The sequence below is a fragment of the Ischnura elegans genome, chromosome 8 (genome assembly GCF_921293095.1).
Source record: "Ischnura elegans chromosome 8, ioIscEleg1.1, whole genome shotgun sequence".
Classification (NCBI taxonomy): domain Eukaryota; kingdom Metazoa; phylum Arthropoda; class Insecta; order Odonata; family Coenagrionidae; genus Ischnura; species Ischnura elegans.
This window is the reverse complement of record NC_060253.1, coordinates 36521409-36543304: the sequence shown is the minus strand read 5'-3', so window position 1 is coordinate 36543304 and position 21896 is coordinate 36521409. Positions and strand designations below refer to the sequence as shown.

At 38.9% G+C, this 21896-nt stretch overlaps 1 protein-coding gene across 2 annotated transcripts; it reads right to left on the bottom strand.

Moving 5' to 3' along the window:
* Positions 1-11452: 11452 nt before the first annotated feature.
* LOC124163555 (probable ribonuclease ZC3H12C) lies at positions 11453-21594 on the bottom strand. 2 transcript variants are annotated; one of them, XM_046540541.1, is made up of 6 exons: positions 21426-21594; positions 21005-21102; positions 19815-20865; positions 14597-14821; positions 14014-14121; positions 11453-12035 (listed from the first exon to the last, which is right to left on the bottom strand). In XM_046540541.1, exons 3-6 carry the CDS (start codon positions 20837-20839, stop codon positions 11930-11932), a joined length of 1464 nt encoding a protein of 487 aa, XP_046396497.1. In that variant the 5' UTR covers positions 20840-20865; positions 21005-21102; positions 21426-21594; the 3' UTR covers positions 11453-11929. The 2 variants fall into 2 exon arrangements, with proteins under 2 accessions (XP_046396497.1, XP_046396498.1); XM_046540542.1 differs by having other exon boundaries at positions 21054-21102.
* Between the last annotated feature and the right edge of the window lie 302 nt (positions 21595-21896).

Sequence of the window (21896 nt, the reverse complement as noted above, 5' to 3'; positions counted from 1 at the left end):
TTCCCCGTAATCAACCACCAATATTAATAAGTTACATATATCACGAAATAAAATCGGCAGATGAAACCCCAAAATAATACATTATCACAAAGTTTTTTGACGTTCCCTGAGTACCAGTGGCCTCCATTTCACTCCCAAACTTTTAGATACGCTGCGTATGTGTGCGGTGGTAGGGTTGGTGTGGTGGCTATAGCGTTGGCTTCCCACCCCGTGGGCTCGGATTCAAATCCCAGCAGTTGCAGAGAATCTCCAGAGACTGCTCGATCCCTGCTTGAATGTTGTGAGCAGTGGTGAGGAGTATGTTTCAAGCGCAACACTCCGTCCGTCGGATGGGACGTTTAAGCCGCGGTCCCCTTGGCGCCTTCCGCTAAGTCCAAGCTAATGGCGACGCAGGGTTTCTTCTTCCCTCATCTCCTCCCCACCTTCCCTTATGGCGTAAATGATCTTAGCTGTCGGTCGCCTCATCCAAACATCATTGACCAAAAAGAGGCGTTCATAAACAGAGGAAAGCTGATGAGAAGATCATTACTTTAGAGATTAAAGAAAAGGCGAGTGAAGAATCTGACCTGGAGTATAGAGTCTTACAATGCGGACACATAGACACTAAACGCCGTTTTACACGGGGCACGGAATTGCGCAGGTTAGAGCTGCATTAATTTCTAAAATGGCGTGGAATTGCGCGAATGCATGAACGAAATTAGAACAGGGGCTATTTTGCCGTCTCGCATCCATTCAATCTCGCATGTGTTCTTGCAATTCACCGCTGATGAGGATATCTGGTGATTTTTCCGGGTATTCTTCCGCGTTTATCCATTTTGTAGGACAATATTTCGCCAACGTTCCAGTTGGCTTCCTTAGGTCCACTGAAGTGTCGATGCAGAAAGTTGTTCATCTTATATACACCGTTTGCCGCCTTGCCTATATAAGATGAACAACTTTCTGCATCGACACTTCAGTGGACCTGAGGAAGCCAACTGGAACGTTGGCGAAATATTGTCCTACAAAATGGATAAACACGGAAGAATACCCGGAAAAATCACCAGATATCATCATAATCTCCGCGGAGGCCTACTTGGAAAGCTTTTAGATGAGGCTCGGAGGAGGCACAAGGTTTGAATGGAACGAGTACAGAGCGGGTAAGGTGAAATGGTGTTAGAGGGGTAATTGTTGGGGAAGAGAGGTACGATAAGGAAGATAATATGATTTTTAAATAGAATGAAAGGGAGTAGACCTTTTTTTGCATTGGAGTTGAAAGACCATGAAGGTAGGGGAGACTGCAGAATACTTAGTTTATTCTCCATGTAAAACTACCTTAATCGGTAGAATACTTATAGAATAATAATTGACAATTTAATGAAATTTTATAGTGTTAGTGATTCATGTACGAGTTTGCCCTGGTGTCAATTCAATCGAAACTTGAAGTTTGCACATTAGCTTTCATTTCTAATCCCCTGGTGTTCCTGTCACTACAATAATAGAAGCTTTGATAGATGGATTTTTTTGAAAATGAATGTTCATTATTTAGTGCCGAGTTAATGCCTAACTTCGTGGAACTTCAGGTGGCGCAACCTTGAGCAGGTCGACCAATTCAACTATTTCAGTTGCACATCAAAGATAATCGGTTAAATGAGGCGCTCTACAGAAATCAATAGGGTGGTTTCCTATTATTTTTTATGGCCTAAATCGAAAGCTTATCACTCCTGGAGTACGTATCTCACGCTTTTAGACTGTTGAATGACGTTATCTATTTTTCGCGATTAAATGAAAAGTGAAAATTTTCAAGCGCGCGGAAACGCGACGGCTAAGTATGAATGCTTGGAAAAGCCCGCGTGACGTCATTCTGGTTCCGGCTGCCGCCATGTGAGACCACCTTGGTGCGAGGCTATGAACGCCGCTACGATGCAGGCTATAATACCCTTTTTCTGAACTGATAGGTAGCAGAGTACCCAGCTATCAGGTAGCGCTTGGCTTAAATAAGGATTATTAATACCCTTTCAGACGAAAGAAACTTTTCGACCATAGCCAGTTTTATAAGGTGATTATTAAGAGATGTTTCCCTGAGCTCTGTGCGTCATGCATGCATTGGTAATCTCAGACGATGTAAAACTTCTGACCACTCGTAAATCATCTAGGTCCCTGTGACGTCACGTGGAGTGGCATCGCATGGGCGCCAATCTGGTTTTTATTTGTGATTCTGGTTTCTTTTTCTAATGAGGTTAAAATTGACCATTAACATTCGTCTAAACTGGGATTTCTGAAACCAAATAATTTGTATATTATGAATACAATAACGGTGGGTAACGAATCGCAATCGATGCCTTTCGTTTTCTTCGATGAAGGAAACTACCGTATTATACGGAAATGAGCAGATATCGTCACTATGTAGCCACTACCTTCTCGCCGTGTTTGCCCCATGATCACGAGTGGTGTATGTGTTGTCATCATTTCTAAGCAGTCTCTCTTCGCTGATATCTGGCTGACAAGGTCGCACTTGAAGTTTTCGGCGGTGGCGCTTAATGACGGTAATCATTTTATTTGCCACTCGCGTAAATCATGGCGCGATGATGCGGAGGGTCGTAACCAAGGTGACGGGAGATTGTGGCAGGACCGTCTCCGTCGTGAGGGCGATGCAATCGATATAGGTAGGCTGGATGCTCTTGCAACGCTCTAATAAATCTTTTTTTGTTACCGAAACGAGTGCGTCGCTTGATGTGAGCTCGTATATTTACTCCCTGCTTGTGTCTTCGCTATGGTGCTTCATTTCCTAAACTCATCGGTTTATTAACTGAGTAAAGCTCAGCTAATAAACCGATAACCAAGCTAAAAAGAATGTAGCACCTCCACTCGGACATGCACGTAAAAAAAGAAACATTTACTTATTAAACAAAGAATCGTGCGTATGAATTCTCCACAACCACATCAACTCTTTGCTACATTCACAAATCCTTATAGCACAGATAAAAATTTAGACGAACAGGTATCACATGCAATGAATAATTCCAATTCCTCCCTCATTGTATTAACTCATCGAAAGATTTCTTTATTTTGAATGCAGAGAATTTGGAAATCCATCGTTTCTCATAAAAATGCAGGAATTGTTCCGTACCGAATGGTACATCAAGGGTCTATTTAAGTAAGTGGAAACTTCGTCAAATAGTTCTATTTCGCGCTCTTTCTATTGTTACAGCAAACAAGATTCTTATGCATCTATTCTTTATCATTAGACTGGAAATTCTTTCTATAATCCACTCCAGGTACCTACTTGTTTAAATCCTAGAGCAACAATTCTAGCCTTATACTTGATGATTTCTCCCACCCCTTTTCCAAGCAAACTGTCGCTTGTAATACAACGCTTGAGGGCTCAGGGGAGCCCTTCGAGGATACAACGCTACGGGGCCGGGAACCATGCCAGTGGCTTATACGCCCGATCACCCGGGGAGGGGGAGGAGAGGAAGGAAAAAGGAATGAGGCGCCGCCGCGATAGGAGCATGATGACGTCTCTGGGAGAGGAAAGGTGCGGAAGGAACGGGAGAGGGAAAAACACCTCAACGCTATAGAAGCGAAGAGGGCCCAACTAAATAGCGAAACCAGGCAAAGCCATTAATGTGCCAACGATTTTGGTGAATTTTCCTATAAATGAGAAAAAATCCATCGATCAAATCGTTGGATCGCTTGTAATACCTTATTATACCGAACATTTTGTGCCTTACTCCTTTTTACCACAATCGCCGTCGTGTGATTCGATCGGGTGAAGGACAGTGCCAGCGCTGGCATCAGCGACGGAAAAAGGTCCGAGTGGTGGAAAAAGGGATGGCATTCTGCATTCCTCAAAGCATCGCGGAAGAACATGGCGTGGAAAGATGATTTTTCATAGACCATCATTGGAGCGATCATTGGGGATATAGCTCGAAAGGAACGGAAAAAAAATGATCGTGCAATTCAGAATTTATCAAGTAAGCGATTTTTTCCAAGCTAAGAATTTTACTGCTTTATTCGCCATAATACGCAATGCAATTATAATTTGAGGCAAAAATGCTTGTTTTAACTTACGCCATACACATCAATCGTAAAGGGTATATTGAAGGGGACTGCATAGTACAGGAGGCACAATTCCATCCCAAAGAAGTCTAATTTTAACTTCGGTCGCATTTTAATCGGTTTTAAAAAATGTCTGCGGCGCGGTGATGAGCGCAATATGATCCACTTTTTTCCAATATTATGCATTATAACGTTTGCAATTGCGAGGAATAGATTGGAAAAGTTATTAACTTTATATATCACATCATCATGTGTATAAATTTCGGATGACACCTCTAATTATAACTTATTTCCCCGTGAAACTCGGATCGCTTTGTACGTCAATGACGCGAGTGGTGGGCATAGTATATAGAAGAGACGACCGACAGCTAAGGTCATTTGCACCAGGGTATGGAAGGAAGATTGGAGAGAAACCCGGCGCTAGCATTGGCCTGCTATTAACGAAAGGCGCCTTGGGTTTGCATCCCATCCGAGCACGGGGTGTGGCGCTTGAAATGTCCCTCACACAACATACAAGCAGGGATCGGGCAGTCTCTGGAAATTGTCTGCCACTGCCGGGATTTGAACCCGACCCCACGGGGTAGGAAACAAGCTTCTGTTATATACGCATTGTTTCTTGGAGTGCGTTTAAACTGTTTTCGAAGATGCTCGTATCCCGGCGATGAATAATGAGTGATACATTTATCCCAATAATATTTTCAATGGAGTACCTTTAATCGCGCGGAAAAGCGTAAAAAGGAAATAAATTTGATATATTATATACATTTTTATTATATAAATATATAGATTATATATATATAATATTTAACCGGATATTTTGAATTGAAATTTGGGTTAACATCCATGTTATTAGCTTATTTCCCTGTGAAATTCGGATCGCTCTGATAGATTTGTAACGCCGTTTAAATGCGGGGTGAGTTGCAGCCGAGTGGAGAATCCTCTGCTTGGCATAAACCGTGACTAGTACATTAGAATTTGCCGAATCTTTTCCGCTTAAAATAAATAGGCGGAGGTACTAGACACTCGGATGGAGTGCTGTACTTGAAGCGCCACGGGATGTTCCTTGTTCTTGAATAAAATTGATGCCTGAAAATATTTATACACGGAGGAGACCCTAGCGTGTCCCACAGACGCTTCATTTATATTGTTTCTTAGAGCACATTTGAAACCTTTCGAAAACTCCCGGCGATGAGTACAGAGTGATCCATTTATTCCAATTGTATTTGCAATAAAGTATATAAAAAATAGCGCTCAAAAGCGTAAAAAGAAAACGAATTTGGTAGACTATACGATCACTTATTTAACTTTCGGTTAAAATTCCTAATATAAGCTTATTTCCCCGTGAAAGTCAGATCCCTATGCCACTTTTGTGAAGCCTTTTAAATTCGTGGTGAGTGGCAGCGGAATGGGGAATCCTCTATTTTGTAAAATTCGTGAATCTTTCATTAGAATTTGTCGACGCTTTTCCGCTTCAAATAAATAGGCCCAGATACTTCCCATACATAGTCCTCTTGGTACGTCTTTTGGGCGACTATATTTCAGATAATGCCGTAATATGCTGATCGTTATGCCCATTGTATGGATTAATGAGTCCTCGTCTTAATGGATTAATGAGTCCTCGCCCCAAGGACAAGGTTGAGAAAATCATACGCTATAAATATAAATAGCGCAAAAGGCATGTTCCCAAAGTGAATACTAAAATATAAGGCCTAATACACTTTTAGTATGGGTTATTTAGATTATGAGCTCAAAAAGAAAAAGTAGGTAGGGTGTGTGTGCGTGCTTGTGTATGTTGTGGCCATTTTTTGTGTTTTGCCCCCATTTTTTGTTGTGTTTTTGGGAGTGTCATATATATTTTTATACGTGCATACTAATCCTACCTCTCCACAGAATCAAATCATGGCTGGATTTGAAGAAAAGAAGACAACGGTCGAAGAGTACCAAGACAAGAAGAAAATGCGCGTGTTAGCATTGATTTGGGCTGTTAGGGCCGAATAATTTGCGTAACGTAAGGCTAGGCGATTATATGCGTGCGTTATTTTTAGTCTTTTGAACCAAGGTTTGGTATGCACGCTAATCCATTGCAGCGTGCAGGCATGGGACTTTCACTTGGTTTAAGTGAAAAGGTACCACCTGTATGTTGTCGTGGAGTGTATGCGAGGCTTTGGGGATTTTTAGTGCAAGGGTTTTTATATTTTTGCACGTGCCTCCTAATCCTACCTCTCCCCAGGTTTTGAAGAGCAGAAGGTAACACTAGAAGAGGACAAGGTGAAGAAGACTGCAAAATCATCTCTGGATTTGAAGAATAGAAGACGGAAGATAACGGTCGAAGAGGACCAAGACAAGAAGATAATGCGAGTGTTAGCTTTGATTTGGGCTGTTTGGGACGAATAATTTGCGTAACGTAAGGCTAGGCGATTATATGCGTGCGTTATTTTTAATCTTTTGAACCATGGAACCAATGTACGCTAATCCATTGCAGCGTACAGGCATTGGACTTTCACTTGGTTTGAGTGCAAAGATACCCCCTGCATGTTGACGTAGAGTGTATTCGAGGCTTTGGGGATTTTGAGTGCAAGGGTTTTTATATTTTTGCATGTGCCTACTAATCCTACCTCTTCCCAGCGTCAAGTCGTCCCCGGAGATGAAGTCAAAAGACAACGGTCGAAGAGGACGTTCAGCATGCTTCTCCGATTCTTGAAGAACATAAGTTCATGGCACCATCACGTCACAGTAAGATTAAATTCCACTTTCATTCGTATTCATGTGTATCGAGATCTATATTTTAAATTTAAAAGCTTATTGATTTCATAAAATCAATTGGGTAATCGAGGAATTTTCCAGTGAAAATCATTTGATTTCCAGCGAACACTTTATTCATTCTGTTGTCTCATTTTATACTTCCAGTTAAATGTTAACGTTAAAAGGAAGATTTTAGAATTTTTTTCACCATAACTCCATTAAAATTAACAGTGAGTGTAGTTAATAAATCTCTTACTCCGTAAACTATCCATTTTACGATTTATCACTTATCAGAACCCTTACTTACAAAATTAATACAGGAGTGCAGCACTGGACTCATGTATTAATTTTGATTTATGATAATTTAGGATCTATATAACTGATGCAATAATTTACGTAAAAATTAAAACATATTCCATACAAAATTCACTTTCACTAAGCGTAAGAAGACCAGTGTATTGTTACTGGTGGAGCATGATTTAAAGACTACTTGAATTTTTTAAATAAAATTCTGTGAATGAGTGTATCCTCTTTTCTAAAAAGTACAGTCCCTGAAAATGTATTTCTTTTCATACATGACCAAGTATAGTTGAACTTCCCCTTCATATTTACGGCTTAAATACAAGTGTGTCTATAGTTAAATGTGTAAAGATACTGAGAAAGATAAGTGCTTTCCCGGAGAATGGATTGCGTGAAGAGTTCTCGAGATTGCAAAAGGGTGAACTCGAGAAGATCTTCACCCTCTAACGATACTATTATTAAAAGGTGTATGAAAAGTACTCTGTGTTTCCTTTTGTTTTACCATGAGTGAGTTGAGTTGAGTGAGTGAGATTAGTGAGTTGCACCAAGTAACCCCGAAATCAGCTCATTTGAAGAAGATTTTCAGAGTCGGTTAGGAAAGATAGAGACTAAAGAGACATAAGAAATGAATCTTATCTGCTAATAATGCATGACCCTTACTAATTGCATCGGCCTTTTATTTCACTCTTGAAAAGTCTTCATGTCATAATGAAAGCTGAAATAGTGTGTTTGGATGAGTGCCTGGAGAGTTTTTGCAATAAGTATCGCCTTCGCATATTGATTTGTAGTCCACATTGTTTTGGCATCATTAAAATTTCATTCTTGGAAAGTGTAATATAAAGTGTCCTAAAGAAACTCCCTAATGTCTCCTTGGATTTTTAGTATTTTATAAAATCAAATCTCCTTGTAAAAATTATTGTATTTCCTGTAAAAATATCACTGTGATCAAAGTTCCAGAATGTGTGGCTTTCTCCGCCTATGGGCTTCTGAGGTCACGATTGTACGAATGTAATCCCATGGACATTATAGAGGACAGCGTCTATTTTCTCCAATGATGAACGTGCTTTAAAAAATTTCTGAATGTGTGTTCTGTTGTATCCAATTCAATCATTTTCTGCCAATCAAGTAAAAAATATTAGAGGAGAAGAAAAGCTAAGTTTCATTGGGGTAACAGAAGCTATAATTCAAAATTCGCACTCAGGGTTCAATCTTGCAGTACTCAAATGTTATTTTTTTATAATCAAGGACAAATAGTAGTGCAAAAAGTTATTTCTCGAGGGGAGTTTTTCACCGACTGGTAGGCATTCCACGCGTAGATGCTAGAAAAATGATCACGACGAAATAGTGTATTTCCAGAAAGTAGGAGTGAGGCTACTAATCATGCACCATTGTATTTTGAAGAGGCTAGAATAAGAATTGCATGCAAAAGCAATGGAATTTGTATGCTTGAAGAATTTGTTTCGTAAACCTTACCATGCCACAGTGGCGCCGACTCCATGGGGCCGGAGGGGGCCCGAGCCCCATCAAAAATTTGTTATGGGGGTGAGGAAAAAATGTCAGGCTTGCTGATTTTGTCCCCCCCCCCCAGAAAATAATCCTGGATCCTCCCTTCCTTAGGCCCATCACTCAAGTAATCCCCACTATCCTTCCACTTCACTTTGCACAGTCCCAAGATTCCCATCCAATATTTTCTAGCTTACTTGGTTTCTCCTCATCACTGTCCCAACATTGTATGCCCCAACGTTCATTGCTGCAACCTTATTTTCCATCTTCTCGGTCTTGTTTTTTTTCTTTATTGGAGGCTGTTGCTTATGATAATTTTCTGGAAGTGTTTTACATTTCGTTTTCCTGGATATCAGACTATCACTTATACCACTTATTTAATATCAGAGTGCGACCCGGGTTTCAATTAACTATCATCATCTTCAGGCGCAAATTATGATTTAATTTCAAATTTAATTTCAGGCGAAAATTAATCAGAATTTGCACCTGAAGATGATGATATTTCATTGAAACCCAGGCAGTGGCGGATACAGATGGGGGGCGCAGGGGGCGCGCGCCCCCCCCCTTGCGGGTCCGCCCGTATTGCCGAACATTGCAAAACCACAATTGTAAATTTTTTATATCATAAGATGGCATTGTATTTTACATGTTTATAATCACTTTAAATAAAATTTTCATATACTTTGCCTGTGACTTGATCATCTTTTATTACGATAAAAGTAAAGACAACTCAAGATATGTTGCGCCCCCCCCTTGAGTTTTTTCTGTATCCGCCACTGAACCCAGGTCGCGCTCTGATAAAAAATAAGTGGTACAGTAGACTCTCGTTAATATGAACAACGTTATTACGAAGTTCTCGTTTCTACGAAGCAAATCGTTGGTCCCGACGAATAGGCCTATCCAAGCTATAGGAAAAGAAACGTTATTACGAAATTATCGTTTTTACGAAATTACAAACCTCAGTGCCGGCGGATACAAAATGAATTTTATTACGAAGTTCTACGCATAAGCTATGGCATTTAGATGTATATTCACTACGCTGTTTTAATAATCACGCCATGTTTAAGTTCTCCTCGTGTACTGTGACCAAGAGCGTCATTTATGGTTCTTTCTTCACCATACGCGCAACGTCATATAGTAAGCTTCATTCCTGGGGAATCATGGTGACAGACTCATTACAGCTCGTAAATTTGATGTACAGTTAGTTCTCTTCCTACGCACATTCGATTTACAAACTTTCAGAGATGCCAGCATTAAAAATTTCAAATTTGGCGCCTTTTGATTTGGCCGTTGCTACGCGGCGTAGAGGAAATCTTACTCTGGGCATAATCTGAACAAAGTATCATTGAATCCGGAGTGAAGTTAGGAACTGCTCAGCGTTTCGCCCGTTGTTCCATGCCGCGGAAAGCGATTTTTTTCGGCTCCGGCTACGTTGCACGACCAGCTAGATCAGATCGTCACAATCGTGAGTTAGCGCACAATTGTTATGAAGTGTTGCATTCTGCAGGATTACCGTACTCCTCGATGCCTTGCATACAGTCCGGCCTGCGAGAGTTGTCCGATGACGGCACAATAGGTGCGGATAACCCTTCGCCAGCACAGTTTGCAGCCAATCGCTGCCCCCCAAACGCACCTCACACCATCGCCTAGTCATACAACGTTGTCACATGCATAAAGAGCAGCGAAATAAGCCTGATCCACTAAAACATGCCCTTTATTTGAATCCCCAAAACAAGTGATTCTTCCACTGGGTCATTCACGCTCGTCGTGCTTTCCGTCTCCTATCTTCACGGAGCCCTTCATAGGCGTTTCACTTCACCTGGCAACGCTGCCCCAAGCTAGACTATTCTGCCTGCCATCGGGCAACTCTCGGCGGCCGGACCGTAGTTAATCAACTTAGGAACAAGGTCTTGGAACGCACCTAGTTCGTAAATCGGACTTATTGTATTGGGAGAATATCAACCCTAGATAAGCCATGCCGCATGCCGAAACTGAAACGGATTTTCCTGTTTACATATATGTTTCCGCGAAATTTAATTGCGTTTGTCACATACGGTTTTTTCGTAGATTCCTAAAAGAAACGGTAATACGAACTTTGTTATTACGAACATCCGGTTTTTCGGTCCCGTGAACTTCGTAATAATGAGATAATTCTGACTACTGTATAAGTAATTGTCTGATATCCGGGAAAACTTATAATGGAATACCACAAAGTAAATCAAGAGTTACTGAATTTTGTTTTTCATTTGACCTACCTGGAGGACCTTGCCAAAGTAGTCGACATCTGCCCATCTACTGGGCTGTGCCTTGAATGTGTCCGCTCTTAAGTATTCAAAGTGATCACCCAGTCATTTCCAAGAAATTTCTTTGTTTTGTATAGTTTGTACAACCCATTATTGGTGGTTTATCGTTAGCAATTGTCACCTTATTTGATTGGGAATTTTAGGATAACATACTGCAGTAGCATCAAGAAGTTTTATCTTTTATTGCAGAATTGGTAGTAACGATGCTTACTTGAGGTTTGAAATTTAAAAAAGTATCAAATTGATTTTTGAAATCATTTCAAAACCATGGAAAGTCTAGAAATGCCATAAACCCTAAACATTCCGTAAAAGGCAAAATTAAACTTCCAATTGTGGAAATTCAAGTTTGTAAAAATCAAGAAGCCCCACCTAACACATTTAAGGTGATGAGAACGTTTGGTGTTCTCTTATTGAAATTTTGAAAAAAAATTCTTTGATAACACTTTCTTTTTCTAAAAAGAAGGAAGAGAAGCATGATCTAATCATGCCACAATATATGAGGAATGATGAGAACCGACTCCTTAATAATTCATATTCAGCCAAAACATTAAAATTAAATACAAGAATTCATTAAACCCAGTTTATTGTTAGTGTAATGCAGGTACAAACAATTTGTTAAATAATAGGACTTAAAAAAATGGAAAAATATGAAATCCAGGCTCACACACATGACCAGACAAGAAGTTGATTTTAATAAAAAGCAATTAAAACACTGCTCAACAATTCATTCATTTTGAAATAAACAACTTAATTTGATATTAAAGAGGAGGATACAAGGACTTAAAGATTATTTTCTCCACAATAAGATTCAACCTCTTTTTCTTTAAGTCTTAAAATGACATCCAAGGTTGATTTAAGCTTAACAATTTCAAATCTTGTTAGACAGGAATAGAAACATCTGTATCAAATACATAGCAATTACGAAGAATATACAAAATTTTTACAGAAAAATCCTTTTTCATAAACAAATATATACCTTTCAGTCTTTTGAATGATATACTCTGGATCCCTTGAATATCATTTTAAAATTATTAACATGTTCCTTATTTGGCCGGAAATTTGAGAAAGTCATCAAGGCTGGGCCCTGACTTTCCCAAAGGATCAACAGGGAACATAAGGATATCACCAACCCAAGTCGGCATCAGTAACCTGGAGAGAAAGCAATGCATGCACTCATGACACGTGTTTTACAGAGAATATAAACTTTTTGACAGTATCACTGGACTGAAAAGGTCATTCCACAACGAAAAGTGGTGAAAATAACACCGCAGTAATAATACGTAACTGAGGCAGGTGATATATAGAGGAAATAAAAAAGATGGCACTTTTGCACAAATATTTGACTGAGTGTACTTCATAATGATGCAGAAGTCAAAATGTGTCATACCCCAGTAAACACTGGTAAAAAAACCATCTTTTTTATTAACTTTTCAAACACTCCAGACAAACATCTACTGAAAAAAGAGATCATCTCTTCCAACGAAAATGAAAAGGAGACTTCGTAGCTTCCCACAGATTTATTTCGCCCATACGACATGTTTCGAACCATAGAGGTCATTTTCAAGTAAGACCTCTATGGTTCGAAACATATCGTACGGACGAAAAAAATCTCCTTTGTGGAAAGCAACAAAGTCTCCTTTTCATTTTCATGTATTAATTTCCACATAGTTGAGCCCAATACAATTGAACGAATCTCTTCCAACCTCTCCCAAAAAAAGCTGCAAGGTGATATTACATGAATAAATTACATACCCCTACGGCCAATCAGATCACATAAACTTCATCCTGGAAACACTTTCAGATAGTTGTTTTCTAAATTGGATATATTTACATAAAAAGTTTCGTTAGATCAAAGCCCATGAAATAAATTGCCTTCTCATGACAAATATTCCACAGTGAATAATCCTGCAGTTTTATTGCTATGTGAACAAAGTGCTCTTCCCAAGAAGTAGAATAATTCCATGGGTAATTTAAATTATAAAAAGTAAATGAGATCATCAATACGTGACATAGTGGGCAATGCTATCCATCACCACAGAGTATGGATGCTCAGCTTTTAAAGCGTGGTAAATTTATTCAAAAAATAACCCTGAACTAGCCAGCAGCATACCATAATGTAGACACAGGAAAAAGAGCTACTCATCTCACTGAGCAATTCTTTGCCTCTTAATCCCACACCTCATTAATTATTTGAGCACTCTTTCCCAATTCACTCCTGCAAGTTATAGAATTGTTTATCTATGAATGCTAGAACCTCTTTCACAACTTAGATGTTCAAGATAAATATGAAAGATTATGATTGTTAAGTTGCTTAGTTTTGATAATATGTTGGTCACACATGGTTGACTGGTGTTCATTAATTATTATTATATAATTATTTTTTTTTTCTTAGCCTTTGCAATTATTTGTCTCCTAAGTTCCAGAGGACTTGTAGTCCCACAAAAATAAAGGTAATTTTTAACTTCAATTGACATGCATAGAGGGTGGCTCATTTTAAAAATTTCTAGAAACTATGATCCCAGAGACTCCCCACCGAGATGAAGGCCAGTCTGAGAACCAGAATACATGCCATAGTTGATAAAATTTCAAATTATACTCTTTAAATTGTACTTCATCGATCGGCTCCCATAAATACAGATTTACCCAGCTAAATTTTCAGGAAATTGTGTTCTAAAAAACCCTAATTTTAACACTGTCTCTAATGCAACGCTTGTTTAGATCAAAATATCACGAGAATCATTTTGAAAATAAAATTAAAGCTTGTAACCAGATTGACCTTTGAGTCATTAGCATATGAGCAAGGTAAGTGAAGTCAAACAAGCAAAAAAAAATTGTGGTATGATCAGCTCAAATAACTCAAAAAAGTGCACAAAATATAGGGATAGAATTATCCACATTCTCAATGATTTTTATCTACAATGCATGCCAATTTAAAAGAAAAACTTTTATTAAGAGCATATGCAAAAAGTATTTGGTTTGAATGATTCGATCAATAGCCTATCTACTCAAGCTGTGAGGGTGAGAGGGTAGGATGAAACTGTTGGATCACATAATCTGTCAGGCCTCACAAATGTGCAACATTAAAAATAAATAGATATAACCCTAAACAAAAGTCTGAAGAAAATACCTGTTTGTTATCGTATCCCTCCACGCAGGGTTTTCACTCAGAAGATCACGATAATTATCCCGAGAGACTATGACACCACCTACTGCAGCAGCATACTGAACAATATACCTTAAAGATGTCAGAACAAACCAATATACCCATAAATTCATAACAATACAAAAGATCTTTGCAAGTCTGATTTTATTCTCATTGCAAAAAAATACAAGACGAGCATGAAATTTAAAAATTATCACCAATACCCAGGGCTTCCATACATTTTGTTTTATACAGGTGAGTAGCTTAGTCACACACCTGGCAGATTTAGTCTCAGAAATAAATTTCTGTTAAGATCACAAGCATATACATTTCACAAATTTGAGGGCATATGTGCTTAATACCCATGCAGAAATTAGTTTCTCAGAGCAAATCCACCTTGTTTTGGTCCAGACGAGAAAAAAAAACCATTTATCACTCCCAGAAATATTTGTACACCCTGAAGTATTTGGACCAGGTTTCCAAAAAAAAGTAGACACTTTGAGAAAAGTAGGCAATGAGAGCATGAGCATAATTATCAGAAATCAATTTAAAAAAGGATTTGCATTACCTGTCATCATATGATGAAATCAGTCTGTTGTCAATGAACCTGCTAGGTGTATATACAAGGTGGTTGTCATTTTTCAGAGATTCTAAGACATCACGGTCCTGAGGAGATACCTTAGATCTCTGATGCAGAGGAACAAGTGCCACGACCTGGGTATGCCCTCGGCGTAGAAAATATTCCACGCATATACATAATCCCCTGACAGAAAACATGCGGTTGCCACCATGTCTGAAAAATAACAATGAGCACAAGCATCAACCTGCAAGCATTGTCCACAGGATTTTGAGAAGTAACCTCACAATAAACAGAAAGTCTGATGACATAAATATAAGGAACTAGACATTACTGAACAATCTTCTCCAATTTTAGAAAAAAATGAATAAAAAATGTACAGAATATTATTCAAAATATTTTCAATACATTTCAAAGCTAGCTAGCGTCAAGTTTGTACAGCATACCAGTGCTTTTTGATATTAATTATAATCTGTTGTTGAAGACCGATTGTTAAGATAATTCCACCATATGCTGAGTTGGCATTATATCCAAAGAAGGAATCATTTTTAAATAGAATTGATCAAATTGACACCAAAAACAAGCCCAAGTCACAGCACCGCCACCAACAGAGATGAAAATAATTTAAGTATCCCACAGAATTTACTTGGTACTATAATAAATATTCAATATTTATCTTAGCTTTGCACTTCGTCACCTTTAGAACTCAATTTTTAATGCACTGCAGGAACAAGTGACTTTGTACGCAGTCACGTGCACGGGTGCAAAGTTAAATACACCAAAGGATGAAGTTCGCCATGAAAAAATATTTGACTTTGCTGGGATTCGAACTCTGATCTCCCGATTGCCAGTCAGGCATTTTAGCCAGTTCCACCACCAAGCCATTTTCTCAGAGCAAACTTCGGGATGGGTTTTAGCGAACAAGATGTTGACGTCACAAGTCCACCCAGTCGCACATGTGGCGACGGTCGTGCTTACTAAGCTACTGTCGGGGTGAAAAACCCTTATTTAGTCGCTGGTTTGCAACGACGAATTTCAATGCACTGCAGGAACAAGTGACTTTGTATGCAGTCATGCACACGGGTGCAAAGTTAAATACACCAAAGTTAAACACACCAAAGTTAAACACACCAAAAATTTTTTCATTGCAAACTTCATCCTTTGGTGTATTTAACTTTGCACCCGTGCGCATGACTGCGCACAAAGTTACTTGTCCTGCAGTGCTTTGAAATTCGTCATCGCAGACCAACGACAAAATAAGGGTTTTTCACCCCGACAGTGGCTTAGTAAGCACGACCCTCGCCACATGTGCCACAGTGTGGACTTGTGACGTCAACATCTTGTGCGGTAAAACCCATCCCGAAGTTCGTTCTGAGAAAATGTCTTGGTGGTGTAACTGGCTAACACGCCTGACTGGCAATCGGGAGATCAGAGTTCGAATCCCAGCAAAGTCAAATATTTTTTCATGGCGAACTTCATCCTTTGGTGTATACAATTTTTAATTGTTAAGTGCGTATTTTGCACAGTGGGGACCATTGATGTGGATGCTGGCATGCCCAAATGCCTCTAAAACTGCATCACGAAGTAGCTGCCATCAAATTTTTTTTAGGCTCTTTGGATTCGTCTAAGCTCCGGATAACATATAGGACATTAAAAAATAGGAAAAGTTCACAAAAAAAAATTCAACTTTATCTTAGAGATATGTTTTTAGGAGTTGATTGTTAAGACGGTCAAAAAAATAAGATTTTTTTTCGTTTTTACTAATGTATTGACTGATCCTTTTAACAATATTAAAAAAAATTTAATGTTCAAACGTGCTAAAAATATTAAAGTAATATTAAAATAGTATTAAAATAATTGAATTAGAGGTAAGCTCAGCTCGAATTGAGTTGTCAACAAACACATAACTACAGTGTGTGTAAACAAATCTCCAATCAATTGTTGATTATCACTAATGTCCGTGTACTCTGCATGAATTCAAATCTTTTAACTTTGTAATAAACGAAGACGAAGTCACCAACTATCTATCTGAATATTTAAAGTCCATGGACGCACCTGGCTTACCACGGCACAATTTACAGCTAAAGGTAGGCTCTGTGTTCATGATCTTTTGAAACCTAAACCAACCAAAACTATCCAACGGAACGCGTTTGGTGATTTAAAAAAATTGATAATGAATGTGATTCACGAGACTTTACTCAAAGGAAAACACAAAGATGAGGAAGTTCTCATTCCAAAGATTCCATTATCCCAAATTATATGCCCTTTTGAGATTAAACGTATTCAATTTCCAATTCGTGTAGCATCCGTGATAACGATTAACAAATCGCATGGTCAGTCTTTCAGTTTTTGTGATGTTTGTTCTCATGTGTCAGTGAAAACCCATGATTTTCTCATGGTAAATAATATGTGGTATGTTTACGATGTAAACCATCCACTGTATTTCTTCCTTCGCTTCAAGGGCACAGCTAGGAATTAAGGATATGCGCAGCTAATACTGGCGGGTCTGTAGGGTATAGAAAACTCGCTAAGGTAAGCGAGAGATGTGGGGGCCCTCCCCAGACATTTTTTAGGATAATAGGTTCAAAATGGTAGGTTTTGCGGCTGTGTGAACACTTAAATATTTTGTGGCTCATCCGTACCCCTAATATTAATAACCAAATGTTTTATAAAAAGATTCTCTGAGCTTTTGGGGGGGTTTTAACCCCCAAAAACCCCCCTCGCTGCGTCCCTGCTTCGCTTTGCTATTTTTATTTAGCTTCATTCGCTTTATCTTGCGCCTGATAACAAAACAAAAACTGTTGTTTATCAGAAGGCGCTTGACGCAAGACATTAAACCCGAATGTGTAGGGCACACCGTGGTGTGTTTACGCAGTGCATTTTTTCCAAACAGAGATACTATAACTGGCGCTCCTAAAGTCATTTGATACGAATGCTGCTTCATAGGGGCTTTTCTTACACTATTTTGAGCATCAGTCAAGCGTTGGGTTAACCTGCCCCGTGAACGAGTCAAGTTTACGCTATGGACTTAGACCTAAAAACATTTTTTTACGGTTAATAACACAAATAGCCAACAACTGAATGCGTATAATTTTTATTTCATCAATATTTTCTCATTTAATTTATAATAAATCAAATATGATTAAAACGATACAGCCGCTCTTTATTTATAAATGGTGCAACTAAACTATAAGTTCATTGAATGTTAGGCCGTACGAAGTTCGCCGGGTCAGCTAGTTTATCTTATAAATAAGACATAAAAAATGAAATATTTTGCAAGAAGAAGCAGTCTTATCAAAATTTGAAATTATAAATAGCATGTGAAAAATCAGCTCAGATTGTCTGCCAGATACATCGGAATTGCAACCCATTGTAATGGGGGGTCTACTGAACATTTAAAAACAACTACTAAAGAACAAGAAAATTCCAAGGCACAGCTGATCAACCAGGATCAGAGGAGTCAATGCCGTCCAAATAACCCTGAAATAAAATTGCTTTTAGGGTTTCACAAAATCTTCATCTCAAAAATTTCAAGTTTTGTCTAACAAACTATCTCTAAGAACTATATTGCTACCATTTAATTGCCAAAAGTAAAATTTGTGCACAATACCTACAGTGTGTGACATGCAATAAATAAAAGCTATTTTTATCACAGATATTTCATTGATTACACAAAAGGATTTAAGTTGAGCTTCACATATTACGCAGGTTTCAGAGTGCTAAATGGTGCTTTCATTAGTTCACTCCTACCACAAAGTACTTTTTATGTAATACTTTTTACTATTCTTGCCCTTGGCACTTGTCTATTCTTAATGACTGAGGTTTTATAAACAAATATATACCCCAATAAGTCAAAGTAGTTGAAGTGGCACTTCAGCAACAAACAAAAATAATCATCTGAGGTTCGTCCTTCAGCAGAATAGTTTGATTTGACAAATTAGACAGCTCATTAAAGTCCTTGCAATTCAGAATGAGGCTGAGAAAAATGCTTGGAAGTCATTTGCTGATGTTGCATACAATTTCATGAGAAATTACAAAGCTAATATGTGGCAGTAAATTCTTCTTGGAATTTCATCCAGGTAATCTCCTCAATCTCCATCGTTGCTGATATTTAGGGCCCTGATGATGAAGGAAAAGAATTTCATCGAAATGTCGGCAGTAATGGAGATTGAGGAGATTACTCCGATGAAAAGCCAAGAAGAATTTACTGCTACCGTGTGCCAGGAAAAAGTGAGGTCCTAGAAAAGCTAATACGTAACTATGTAGAGCAAGTACTTGAAATGCTTAAAAATTCTAGGAACTTCGGATTCTATGTGAGTACTGAAGTTCACTATTAACTGTTGGGCTGTTTCCCACAGAATTAAGAAGAGCTAAGTGAAGAGCAAGGCAAGAGATATCAATAGGTTATGAAAGCCAAGGAGGACCACCACCAAGGAAGATGAAATACGCACATCATGGCAGATATTTGCTGGAACCTCCAAAGAGACTATTCAGTCCAAAGCCACTTTCTCAGTAAAGAAGCTTCAGAGATACTGACTTTTACTCACTATTTTTCTGGCTTTTTCTCAGTTATATGCTTGAAAAATGTCTACATGGTGAATGTCATGGCATTTTAAGCTCTGACTTCAGCATTATGTGCACCAACATCCTGCTTTATAGCACTGTATTGGCTGGCATCATAAACAACCTTGTCATCCTCGGCCAGCATAACTCAGCAGAAAAAGATTCCTGAGTATTTTCAATGGCCAGAACACTAGGTATGACTTTGAGAGATCCGAGGATTGAATATCAGTCAAGGCAACTAGGACATTTCCCCTGCAGAACATTTGCAATTAAAGCCCAGATGATTCGAGTCTTGGCCTATTTCCTCCATGGTTATTGTGGAAGTGGGAAGGATCAAAGGACAGGGATGTAGGGAGATTTTGGCAAACCAGACCTGAGAAGCATTGATGGCTCCACAGATCAAGATTGCAACGATTGAATTTTTCTCTTTCCATCAAAACTCAACAAAGCCTACATGGAAGACTTTGCCATAAATTTTCGATGGAATACACCAAAAACAAAAGCAACTGATGATTTTTTTAAACAAAAACATTAACATACCTCTTACATGCAGTAATATTAAGGACATTATCAATTGAGGGAGAAGAAAAAGTTAGGTTTAAGTGATGGAATTACCATAAGAACTTAAAAAGATAGGCTAACTCACGCTATGGCCACATTGCATCCATCGATGATGACTGGGCGCAATCCAGTCTGTTGAACACTTCGACAAGGATTGAACACGTTGGAACCCACTGGGTTGGAGAGCTCCGGCTTCCGAGAATTTATCTCAGAGTTCTCCTTCGATGACGGACCTGGAAGAGCATTTCCTGGCAATACATCGTCTTTTGCCACTGTAACCTTGACGTTTTTTCCTCCAAATAACTTGTCTTTCCCGCTATTAATCACATCGAGGTACTTCGACTTAAAACTGAAGTTGACGCCACTCTCTTGACTGACGACGGGTTTCGTAGAATTCGACGTAACCCCCGGCCCAGCAATGGACGAGGAGGGCTCACTGATGTCGTTACGCTGAGGCCTGCTTGGTTCTTTCAACGGAGTGGAATCGATGATAATAGAAGCATTACTGCCGGACGCAAGACTTACGCTTTCATCTTCGTCGTCCAGAAGTATTATATCCGGCTGGGCCGGATCCTGAGATTTCGATGACAGCCTTCTCCTCTTGCCAGGTACACCTTCGGCCCTCTTTTTGCGTTTACCTAACTTGTGTATTCCAAGACGTTCTTCTTCGTCATCACTACACAAATCTACCGTGTCGACGGAATCCTGCCTACGAATTTCTTTCGTAGGCCTCTTCGGGGACTCATTGCTGGTATCTGCGGTTACCGTGGGACTATCGAGAATTACCACACTGTCATTCATCCGCGCATGGTCATGCCTATGCATGACTCCCACAAGTTCATCACTAGGACTTTTATCGATGAAAAATGGGAACGAGTTTTCCGGGGCAGCCCTTCTTTTACGTGACATTGGTCTACAACGGGGTTTTACGCGAGCTATTCTAGATATATTTCTCTCCACGTAACGGGGCAATCGTTCTATAGACAGCGGAGATTTGGGTTGGCCATTGTCATTTACCAACCAAACACTTCGTTCCGAAGTTCTAATATTGGCTTTGACCACACGATTTCTCTGTACCCGAGGTGCTCTTGGGCTTTTGGTTCTCCTCATGACAGTGTCCTCTCTCTCTCAGACTTCTGTAAGAAAAATGTAGGTGAAAGAAACTCAAAGGCGCTTAAAAATTTACTCGTTAGATGTACATGCCAAAAGATCACTATTTCCAGCAATTCTGCCGTAAATTGAGGAACTGACAAATTTAATGGCAATCATCCTTACTCGTAAATACCAGTCTTCTCACCACTGACCAACAAAAGGAATTTGTTACCTTAATAGGGATGAACCCCGATAGGGTACTCGTGGATGTCCCACAAAACCTGCATATTATAATGGCAAGAATAAACAAATTACAAACATAAATTAACTGAGGAGAATTGAATGCACACAAAACAATGTGACTCGAGGACCAATTTAAATTCAAATCATTACGGTTCTCAAATTGACTGTTACCCCATAAAACTAAATACTGTTATAACATAGCAAAAGATGGTAAAAGTAGCGTGGATTTGATTCTAATAACGGGCTAACATAACATATTACCAGGAAATAGTAAACACGCTACTTTAAGAAGGGGATAGATATTAACCCAAGTACGTATCCATTACTTTGAGGAAAATTAAATCTTCACCAAAATACCAACCTAGACGGTTTAATCCATATTTTCATTAATTTTGTTCGTGACTCCAATCAAATGACAATAATGTATAACTTGATACACTAAATTACAATTATTACTCAACCATCCCAAAATCTAACAAAGACAAAACACACGAGCGCCGCATTTCAGTTTTTCTCAATAGCTGACCATAGACGTAGAAGCGCAATGCCATTGAATGTTCTGCAGCCACTTGAGATTTCCATATGTTCCGCTTATGGCGCTAGTTGACAAAAGTTATAAAATAATAAGAAGGCCATTTAAAAAGTTTGGGTGGATTGGGGACTCAGTAGTAAGAATGTTTCTTTTAACACTTTGACTGATGATTTCTACACGGTCTACTCCCTATACATGGCTATTTTCCTCATTTGCTCCAAATGGAATGTAAATTGCAGAAAGCAACCATAGTGGTAAGAGCGATCGTATTGATTATTAAAACATCATGCGAATCATCAC